This window comes from Solea senegalensis, linkage group LG9 (genome assembly GCF_019176455.1).
Source record: "Solea senegalensis isolate Sse05_10M linkage group LG9, IFAPA_SoseM_1, whole genome shotgun sequence".
NCBI lineage: Eukaryota > Metazoa > Chordata > Actinopteri > Pleuronectiformes > Soleidae > Solea > Solea senegalensis.
The window spans coordinates 13,064,931-13,076,536 of record NC_058029.1 but is presented as its reverse complement, the minus strand read 5'-3'; the positions used below and the strand labels follow the sequence as shown (position 1 = coordinate 13,076,536).

The 11,606-nt window shown below is 41.6% G+C and overlaps 1 protein-coding gene across 2 annotated transcripts in view; it reads left to right on the top strand.

The window, feature by feature from the left end:
- Window positions 1-4,886: 4,886 nt before the first annotated feature.
- Window positions 4,887-11,606, top strand: part of LOC122774892 (CUB and sushi domain-containing protein 3-like) — a 199,257-nt gene continuing 192,537 nt past the window's right edge. For both annotated transcript variants that reach the window (XM_044034485.1, XM_044034484.1), the window contains exon 1: window positions 4,887-5,106. In XM_044034485.1, the coding sequence (XP_043890420.1) occupies window positions 4,938-5,106 (169 nt within the window). In that variant the 5' untranslated portion in view covers window positions 4,887-4,937. The remainder of the gene's footprint in view (window positions 5,107-11,606) is intronic.

Here is an 11,606-nt window from a genome sequence, read left to right as displayed (position 1 = left end):
TTACCGTGGCTTATGTGCTCCTCAAATCTATTTTTTCTCCTGCTTATTATAATGCCTTACCCCTGCTGCTCTCCTCCTGTCTCTCTTCCTTCCCTTTTTAGTGCCTCCATTCATCCTCAGTCTGCCCTCCTTTTACCAGTGCGTCCTTCCCTGTCTTTCTCTTGCTCTTTTCAACTCACATCCGTTTTCTATTGCTCACCTTTATTTTTTCCTACCTTCTTGCTATCAATACTTTGAACCCTTGTTTTCTTGAACCCCCGACCCCTGACACCAACCCACACACAAATCTTGATCTGAACATTTAGACTTTTACTCTGACGATAAACGGTTTCAGGATGGTTCATGTCAAATGTCTGATTAAAGCACACGGCGGGATCAGTCAAGGGGGAGCTGACTGAAACCTATACTCCCCTATAAAACAAGAAGAAAACATAGCATTGTGTTGAGGTGAGAATCCCATGTGGTCAAAAAAAGGAAAGAAGAATAAATTGGTGCCTTTCAGAGTAAGATGAGTCAGGATGTATGAATTTATGTGTAAACAATATGGAGCAGAGATAAAATATTGTGATTCCTGAAGCTTTTTCTTTGACTAAAAATGGATCAAAAGTGGTTTTGATGCCACTTTGTAATCCACATTTATCCAGACTTAACCATTCACAGTGACTCATAGCTCAGAGTGTCGCCCTGAGCTAAAGTGCTTTCATCGCACTGACGATGATCTTGCCAGGCACATCAGTGCAACTGTCAATGCATTTTTTTTTTTTTTCAGAACACCACAATGTAACCTGGTACGAGTGTGGACCAGGTGAAATGGTGCACTTTTTGTTTCTGTTGAGGATCCATGTAAGATTACACAGCACATTTGACATTTGCACATTTGCATAAAGTGAAAAGCCTGGATCTAATTCTTTACTTACCTCTGTTGCTTTTTTTCCCTCTCTGACTGGACATCAGCGGGTCAAAGATTATCCATCCTATTATGATGGCTGTCTTTTAAAAAGAATAGAATCTTAATTGTCCTTGCACATGCACAATGTACAACAAAACTGAAAACAGTACTTCACGTACAGCAGCTATACAAATGTCAATGTAAATATGAAGGCCTGTTCAACTCTAATAGTCTAAATTTTAAAATCATACACACAGGCATTTCACACTGTTGTGAAACACATTGTTATCACTGCACGGTCTCTAAAAACAAGCATTTAGTGCATTTAAACCTCTCACTTAAAAGCTCTTGTACAATAAACAGCACAAACAAGAATAAAGGTAATAAAAGTCATTGGTTTCAACTTCATCATCTTACATTTTTCAAACAAATTGACCTGAATTGTCTTAATCAGACATACCTCTCCAACCCTTTCACCTACCCACACCTTCTCAATGCCCCATGGGTGCTGTAGGAAGCAGATCCAGGGCAATGGAGCAGCAGAACACGGCAGTGGATTAGCAGCAGCCGTGTGTGAGAGAGGCCAGATCCAGTCATGTTCCTCTGGGGAATTCTAGCCAGCTAAGCCGACCCCGATGCTCACTCTATCAACCCCCTACCAGCTGCATTTTGCATTAGCACACACACGCACAGATACACAAACATACACAAACAAAATATAACCTTGGCATCAAGATTTAAACTTAGATGAATGCCAAGGCTTACGGCATCACAGCACCATGTTCAAATAAACAAGCCTTCATTTTTTTTTATGTACACATTGGTGTATCTATTCCTGAAGGGTACGTGTGTCACTTTTGTTTAGGCATGTGTATGCACTGGTGCATACTATACACATAATACAGTATGCATACCCCGATCTGAAACCCCCACAAGGGAAGACAGGACACCTTTGGCCCCCGCATGACACAGAAACCTTCCCATGTGTCAGTCCTCATACACGGGTGCTGCTAATCAGAACATGTTTTCCAGGATTCACAAGTCCAACAGCCTGAGTCCCTCGGGGAGAAACAGAGTCGTTGCAGTCACTGTAGCAGTCTGAGTGGCTGCTCAGTCGACTGGCTGATTTTCCGGCTGTTTAGTTGACAGGTTGGGTTCTGCTCCATGTGCTGGCCTGTGCATATAAGTACATGCAACACATGAATCTGCCTTTCCGTGTACGCTAAAGCGTGCAAGTGTTTGCATAAATTTGCGCACACAACATGCTCAGTCCTGTTTGCACACATGTATCTGTGTGCAAGAGCATACCGTGTATGTTAAATTGGGCATGTAAGAATTGTTAATACACAGATTTGGACACACACAGACAAAGATGTGCAGAGGATCAGGCAGGAGACAGTGTGATTGCTCATCAAGCAGCAAGCAAGAGCTGGCGAAAGCCATCAATACTCCTGAAGCCCATTCTCCTGGGTCCACCTGTCGATTACAGTGGCAAAGACAAGCTGCCTGGTGCCTCAATCCATTCCCAGAAGCCTCCACTGGGCCTGTATACACCTGACGAATTCTGATGCCAAGAGGGAGTAAGGGACCTTCCACTTCACACTGGCAGATATGCAGTGGTTTTCCTTTGCTGCATAAACCATTGAGATAAACAACTCTACAGAGAGATGGCGCAAGGATACAAATCTATCACTCATGTGGTAGTGATTCAGTTTGTGTGGGTACAACAAGATAGATTAGCTGTCCACAGAAACATGTGAAATGAGATTTTCACAAAGCACTACAATATGTTTCACCGAGTTGGCAAAGACACACAAAAAAGAGTAAAAACCTGATTCACAGAATGTAAACCTGATGAACTGTTTACTCTACAAACTGCTCAAATGAATCTCATCATGTTGGAATTATATCTGCCACATTTATCATAATTTGTCCTTCAGAGCTGGATTGTGTTTTATGAATATTTGGCTAAAGGACAACAATCCCATTGCCCTCTGCTGCTTCATAATTAGACTCAATTAGAGCAGGATCAAGCTGTTTTCTCCCATTTCTCCTCCCGAGGGAGAGCAGGACCTAGAGGTGGGAGATTTACCCCGTGTCTATTCAACTAACCTTGGACACAGAACAGAAACATGACAAAAAGACAAAAAGCTTGATCTGATCATTTTGACAATACGTTTGCACCTGAAGGCAAATTTCACAGGTAAAGTTTCATGTTCCATGTTGAAATACAAGTGTTATATTATTCTGATGTTTACACTATTGTTGGATTGGCAAAAAAAAATAAAGATTAAGTATGTTTCCTTACAAAAGCGGCAAAAAGACAAGCAGATTTAGTGGTTTCAAATTTCAGCACCATGGACAGCTCTCATTCTGCCGCCCTCTCCCTCTCTGGCTTTGCCTCGAATACAAAGAGAGGCTTGATTTAAATTTATTAGGTTTCCTCATGAACGTATCCTGCTGGCTTTATGCTAATAAATCTCAGCAGCAAATAAGGCACAGGATATTGATTCCTAAGGAGGTCACTGCAACAACTATTATTAATTAGGCAATATTCAAACCTGTATGCACATAAATGATGTAAACTGATATCCTTCCTATGAGGATCTACTGATCTCACACAGCATTAAGTCTAATTTGTTGAAAGCCATCACAATCCAGACACGATGGTCTTTGGAAAAAGAGAAACAAGGGCATGCACGACACGCTCTTGCAGAAACCCCCTTTTGAATGTGTTACAGACCAAATGATGTTCCTTCTATGTGCAATCACGGCCCCTCACTTCACTGCTCAGCCTTTTCCTCTGCCTTTCAAAGTAGAGGTCGGTGACTTTTCTGAAGCTAGATGGCAGAAGAGCCCCACCGCATCTGAGCTGTGCTTTGCGTCGTCATCACCCCATCTTTGCATTGCAAATTGCACAGGCCCATCACTCCCAATAACAGCACCGCTCGATCTCCAAAATGAAAATCAGAGTTATGGTGGGAATACCTACCAGGCGGATTTCTTTCATCAGCTTTCAGGACGGGATGCTGCCTGTCTGTCTGAGGCCTCACACACACACACACACACACACACACACACACAGACAGAAAGGGAGAGAGAGACTTGTGCAGCTATTCTTCTTAAGACACTGCATTGACTTCCATTCATTTGGACATCTGGTCGTTATCTCTGACCTTAACTGGAACCAATTCAACCTTAACCTTAACCTGACCACAAGTGAACCCTTAACTTAAATCCTCAGAAATGAGGTCTAGCCTCATTCGTACCAGGTTTTGGTCTCCATGAGGACTACTGGTTCTGACAAGGTCAGTGTTTATGTCAGTGCTTCTGCCCAAAAATGGTCATACAGAGGTAACAGATACATGAACACCCCCACACACTTATCTACAACCCCCCTCACACACACACGCACACACACATACACACACACGCACACACGCTGTCATTAACAGAGTTCATTTCTTTCTCAGGATTTACATTCCTCCTCCTCCTCTCTCCTCCACCCACACCTCCCTGTCCCCACTTCATGATTTGTTGCCCACACATTAGCCACATCATACCAACACAGGACGCACCCCCCTCACCCACCTCCACCCCCACCACCTCCTCCTCCTCCTCCCCTTCTCTCTCTCTGGCATGGCTCTATTGCCGATCGATGAAAGGCAGCATTCAAAGTGAAGGCTCGACTCCTCTCACTCTCCCTCTGTCTGTTTGCGGCGATTCAAAAAAAGAAAAAGAGGAATCAGAAAAGGTGTTGAGCGACAGACGCAAAGAGCGCACCAGCACCTCGCACTTGATGCCCCTGGCTCTCAGCAGAGATGGTTGAGCCCTCCTCGTCCAGGTTGCCGTGGTCCTCTCCTAAAATTCAGACTTGCTCACTTCTCTCCTCTCAGCTGACATAACGCGGCGGGCGGCTCTGCCTGTCTCTCTCTCATTCCTCTGTGAAGGGAAAGGAAAAGAGGAGGAATCTACTTCTGGCTTTTCTTTTTTTTTTCTTTTTAAAAAAAGGTTACACACATGCTTTATAGTTGAGAACAAGAAGAGGATGTGCAGAGACGGATACTACGACGGATCTATTGAACTGCGGGACGTTTTCAACAGGAGATGTGTTGAATGTGGCCGAGGGGACTTTGTCCAAGGCAACACGATGAGGATTAGGACGGGACTTGTTTTTTGGAATCTCGTCTTTTCGTTGATGTTCAGTTGTGTGAAAGGTATGAGCGAGCCACTGCAGCATTGATCCATGTTTTCTGATGCGCTTGGCGTGTGTGTGTGTGTGTGTGTGTGTGCACGTGCGCGTGCACGCGGGCGACAAATCAAAAGCGTTAACGTTACAGACGTGCGCAAAATAGGCTATAACCCACAGCAGCAGCGGCGGCAGCGGCGGCGGCACCGCGGTTTAGTGGATGGAGTTTAGAGACGCTCAATAGAAATTGTTGCGGTCGCCTGTGCTTCTTCTAATAGCCGACGTGAGCTGCTTTGCTTAGTAGGCTAACTAGTGAATTGTTGAGGCGCAAGTGCATGCACTGCAGATTTCCTCCAGGATGTTGGGAGGTTGTAATTTATTTAGGCAAAAGCCGTACACATCCTTTTTTCCCTGAGTCGAGTTTTTCCTCCCAAATAGTATGAGGTGGGATCTATCTTGCGCCAGGCCAAGTACTCACCAGAAATGTTACCCAAACCATTTAGGGAGGTCGAGGCAATTAGTGTGCAGCCAATTTGTCGACTGGTGTTTATCGGACTTGCCAGTGCAGACAGGTGTAAGGTGGGCTTGTTAGTATTCTGGAGGCTCATTCTCAGGCTCTGCCCATTTGAATACCCACTGTAGTTGCTGAGGAAACTGCTGGATCCATGTGTATACTCCCCCTTAAATGGATCAGCTTCATACATTCATTCATTTATTTATCAAGAGAATTCACTTTTTTTTCCCTTTAGTGACACAATTCATGGGACTTTGTTCGCCACAACAGTAATTTGACTCAAGCTATTTACAGGCCAACAGCTTCAAATCAGTCAGAGCAATTGTTGCTCATTTACCACACACTGCAATTACCACGCGTGCATCCGTTGTCCAGTGCCTTTCAAACATTTCCGGAAAACAAATGCATATTATGCTCTTCCTTCTTTGCAGTATCACTCATGGTGATAATGAAAAGTGTCTCTGTTTTTCCTCCTGCTCTCCCTCCCCTCTATTCAATATCACTTACTGCAGGAATTTCCACTTTCTAATTAAAGAAAAAAAAAAGGCAAATCACTGCCAATCCCTTAAAATTGTTTTTCTTCTCAACGTGAGGGACACTATTTGTTTGCCAGTTTATCCGTTCAGCTATATATATATATATATATATATATGTATATGGATGTGGGCACTCATAGATATCAATTTACATGCAGATTGTTCACTCAGTGAGTAATTCTTGTGTCTGTGTGTTGAGATGTGCAGAATGCAGAGTACCAGCGCCCACCAAGACCGAGCCAAGTCGAGTCGTGCAGTCGGTCACAGTTGCTGTTTCATCACCACCCACATTGTGGCAATGTCAAACCTTGAGGCCACTGCCAATCCTCCTAGTTCTGTTACTTATTAGAGAGCCAGCCACCCAGCCAGGGATTGTTAGAAAAAAAGAGGGATACAGGGAAGGAGGAAAGGAGGAAGAGGAGGCTGGGGTCTTCCTCACTTGGAAACTAATGAAGGAAATAGTGAAATAGTGAGGAGGAACCATAGAAGAGCTGTTGTGCTTCTGCTCTAACTGATGACACAATGTTTTCACAGAAGTAAAAAGATATTTTCTCTGTCTGCCCTGTGACTCACTTCTCATGCTAAGAAAATGATGCTGGAAAAATAAGGCCATCTCTAAGTCTCTGCCTTGCTAAAATTGCCTTTTCATTGACTAAATATTTGATGAAATTTGATCCAAAATCCTGTGTGTGGGCAGTGTACTCTCTGTATACACAACAATATCTCAGACACCAACTTGATTCTTGGCTCCTGTCATGAGTTGGTGTTTTTATATGCTCATTGCACAGAGTTCTTTTTTCATATATCCACATTGCAGCAGTCCACAACCGAACAGATGAGGACATGAACTCTATCAGTGTCATTGGGTCACTTACACAATTTTAGAAAGTTAAACAATTTGTAATCAGTAAAGACCATGGTAAAAAATACTATTAAATGTTTTTACAACTGTCAGTGTAAACACAGCAGTTTTATTTTTTGCCACAGTTACACATCACTCAATTGGACAATGATTTGTCAAGTTGACAAGAAAATAACAGCCACAAAACTGAGAGCATCCCATTATTGTTGACACTTGTTAATTTGTCACATAATTGGAGAGAAGTGACAAATATCAGTGATATGATATTGGCAAAAGGAAAATGAACATGAATCAAACTTGAATTATGCCCAGAGCTTTAATGGGTCTTGGGATATTTAGGTGTGGTGGTGGCTTAGTGGTAGAGTGGGCTGTTTGTCAACTGGAAGGTTGTGGGTTTGATCCTCTGATCAGCCAGTCTACATGCAGAAGTGTCCCAGGGGAAGACACGTCACCCCAAATTGCCCCTGACAGCTGTTCCAGTAGTGTATGGAAGTTTGGATACATGTGTTCTTCCACAATTATGAACTGTAATGTAATGAGTATTGAACAATTCTGAATTTTATGTAACTGTATTTGAAGAAATTCAGTTTTTTATATATTGCAAATTCTTCACACCAGCTAATATTTGTCATTACCCAATAGAGGAGGAAGTAGGAATTTAACAATCCATGTTAGTGAACAGTGAACAGATCGTTGAGGTTTTCCAACAATTATGTTATATTTTCCAATTTTCTTTCTCGATTCCAATACTTTTTCTTTTTTTTAATTATTATAAGTATTAAACCACCCTGTACTGCCCAGTTAGTAATTGCTGTGGTAATCAGGTGGGTTCTGCACAGACAGTAATGAAGACTTTCTCTCAATGTGATTACGTAAACAGACTGGAAAGGCTGCTAGGGCTAATCAGGATTACAATTTGTCTGTGTAATTACGCACTATCAATAGTCAGTGTGGGGCATTATCCAACTGGTCGTCAGGTTTTTCATCCCCAAAATGGATGACGAAGAAGAAGTGTGGAAGTGGGCGACTGTACATTTTCACTTCAAAAATCCAACTCAACTAAATTGCTTTCTAAATCATGTATTGAAGAGGATGTACAGTGCAACTACTTTATTAAGTATGCAGGACAAAAGTGGAGTGGCACACAAAGTGTTTTTTTTTCTGCTGCTATAGGACATCTGCTTCAAGGTTTGATGCATAATGTGTTCAGAGACGGTCTTCTGCATATCTTGGTATTTTATAAACCAGTCTGGTCGTTCTCCTCTGACTTCTGTCATCAACAAGGCATTTTTTTTTTCCTCCATAGAACTGCTGTTCACTTGATATTTTCATTTATTTTTTTGAAACCATTCTCTTTGAACCCTACAGATGGTTGTGTGTAAAAATCCCAGCAGATCAGCATTTTCTGAAATGCTCAGACGAGCTCGTCTGCCACAAACCGCGCCACGCTCAAAGTGACTTCAGTCACTTTTCATCCCCATTATGATGCTTGGTTTGAACCTGAGCAGCTGGACTTGACCATGTCTACATGCCAGAATGCATTGAGTTGCTGCCATGTGACTGTTTTCAAGTATTTGAGGCAAAATACTCAGGTCATGGTTGGCGTATAATTAAGAAGCTACTCACCAAGAGGCAAACCACAGTTTGTGACCAGTTTAACATCAAACATAGATGACGTATTATGTTATTTTTGTGGTGTTATGCAAGTGTTTGTTAATGGGGAAAGAGGTCCCATAGTTTTTGTGTGTTGTGGGTCCTAAGAGGAATTGCTTCTTCATTCTCAGCAGGTGCCTTTTCTGTCTAAATGCAATCTAGCCAAATTTCCTCAAAAACACAATTGATTCAAACACCTTGATTCCATCGATTCAAATAATCCCCTAGACATGCACGGTTGTAGATAGATAGATAAGTAACACACAATTTGGTTAGATAAATAAGTAACAGTAAATTCAATTGAATATGCACTTTAGTTGGAGTTGATAGGAACGTCATTTTTAGGACACAAGGTTGATGTTGGAGAAAACGTTGAACAGCAAGGAATCATCCGGCACCAACAAAGTAGATATTTTTCTTTTATTTACCAGGATAAATGGCAGCACTTTTACTCCTATAATCTTGATGCCTCTTTTATTGCTGATATTTAACTGTGGTGAACCAAAGTAGTGCTCAGCTTACCGACTGGCCTCATGCCCATTGCTTCAGGCCGGGACCAGGCTCTTATGGTGCTGTCAGATTCTTTCAAAGGTTGGGCATAGTTTGCTGCTACCGAGTAAGTCATTTCTTCTCAGGTATCACTTTTAATATAAGCAGCACTCTTGGGGGAGGGAGATTGGCAATATCTTGTCTTCAGGAAGAAAATGGCTCACCGTTTGTTAAGATTAAGGGTAATAGTTTGAGGAGACGCAGCTTCCACAGTCAGGGCTACAGATTCAAAGTGGACTGTCTGCACCTCAGGTGCCATTTTCAGAAGGGATTAAACTCTGTTAACTGTCTGCAGGCATATTTGCTGATAAAAATGTAAGCATTTATTTGGCTTTTATCCGCACTGAGGTTAAACTCAAGGAAACCTGATAGAGAAATGTGCAATCACGTAGATGGGATACTGTGTTACATGTGTTTTTAAGAGTGACAATTAAGAGGGGAAGTAAATGCAGCCAATGTGTTATAATTATGATTTGACATCACTTTTAGTAATCAGTAATACTGTACATATAAACCCACGTCTCTTTTCATTGTGTTCACTGATGCACAGCAGCATTCATCCATATGGGGGTTTCTCTCTCTCTAACCTTGTCAAGAATTGTATCCACAGTATATTTCAAGTGTTATTCACTTCATAACCTGTAGCCATGCCTACCCACGTACCTTTGTGAATCTTCCTCTGCAGTGGCCACTGCTGTTCTTGTTTGTGTTTGTGGCTGTCGGCTGGATTTTTGATATGTGACAGGGGAGGCAGGGGTGAGGCATGGTGAGGGAAACAAACAGGGTGATGTGAAGGCAATTGAAAGAGTAGCCTGTTTATTGGAGGTTGCTTTGGTTCAATATTTCAACAGCAATAAAAATGGTAGGTGGGGATAGCTCAATAGATGCCTGTTTAGACTCAATTACACCACTTTTCTATCAGTGAGTAGGCATCACTGGAGGGTTGCATATTATTCATGCAGCTTGAAAATACAGGCGTTTGATGGACCTATGCAGGTAGAGAGCTATTTTCATCTGCCAGTAAATGGTGCATTGCTACGTATTTGACTTTATTTTTTTCTTTCATCCCATGCATAGTATCATTATCATCTTTTTTTCAGGTGAGAAAACATATTCTGGCTTCTGCTGGGCATGGTGGAAAAAAAAATTGATTGAATAATTATCTGATTTCACAGTTTCCTGGTGTGCTTACCTCTGCAGCTGTATTTATCAATTCACCCATTTATTCACCTTTGTCCATTATTTGTTCATAATCAAGTCTATTCAGGCAGTGACATGCAAAGTCACTGATGCAAAAGAAATAAACCGAGACCACACCAATATTATGAAACTGCAGCACTGGCAGTTTTATTTTGTATGTGTTTTTATTGAACTTCCAGTCCAAACTGTGACATCTAAAAGTAATGCTGGGGATGCAGGGTGGAACTGTCATGGAACAAGATGAGCAAAAAAATACCTCGAAGCAATGTATGTAACACCTGTAGTGTATTGTGTTGTCCTTTCAATTCAGCTCTGTGAGTGTTTACTTGGATTGGATGTCTTTTATGTTGTAGTTCAGAACTGCAAAAATTGATTTTTGCTTTGTCCGAAGAAGCCTTTTTGTGGAGGTAAACTAAGGATCATCTTTGGGTCTTAGGTGGTTGTTTGAATAAATGTGATGCCACATATGAAGACATCGTTTGGGCTGTGGGAGGATTTTTCTCAAATTTCTTATATCTTAAGACAGAATGATTCATTTGAAAAAGAATCAATAGCCCAGAGGGTTACATAAAAATATTACTGTAGATTGTAGATATCTGTTTTATTATCGAAACTGTATACTTCTTTATTACTTGACTACTAAATTAGTGATGTATTTATTGCAGATTAGTTAATAAACAATACATTAGCTATAGGTTTGTGTGTTCCATTTTATCTGCAAAAGGAGTTACATGAAAATCACAGAAAACCCAAAGAAACACAAGATTTCTGCTGCTTCTGCTCTAACAACGAGTGCCTGCAGGTGGCATGAGTGTTACCAGTGCAGTCAAATCAAAAGTGAATCAAAGGTCACTCTTTCACCTCCAACTTGCTCTGAACTCAGCAATTAAGGTTCTAACTGGTTTTAACAGACAGTCACATCACGCCAATCCTAGGTTTTCGTCCTCAGCTTCAGAAATGGTTAAAAATGTTTACTTTTCAAGCTTCTAGGTCTAGCCTCATGCAGAAATGTTGTAGCTTCGAGCCATAGATCCTCAGCTGCAGACCCTCTGGCCATTCCAGAGTCGAGGCTTCAATCTAAAGGTGACCTTTTTTTTTTTGCCATCAGGGACCCTCGACTTGCTGCCTGAGTAGATAAAGCTTGAAGATTCAATGACTTCACTTAAATAACTTCCTAAAACCAATTTTATGAACTTTGCTTTATGTGATGTTGT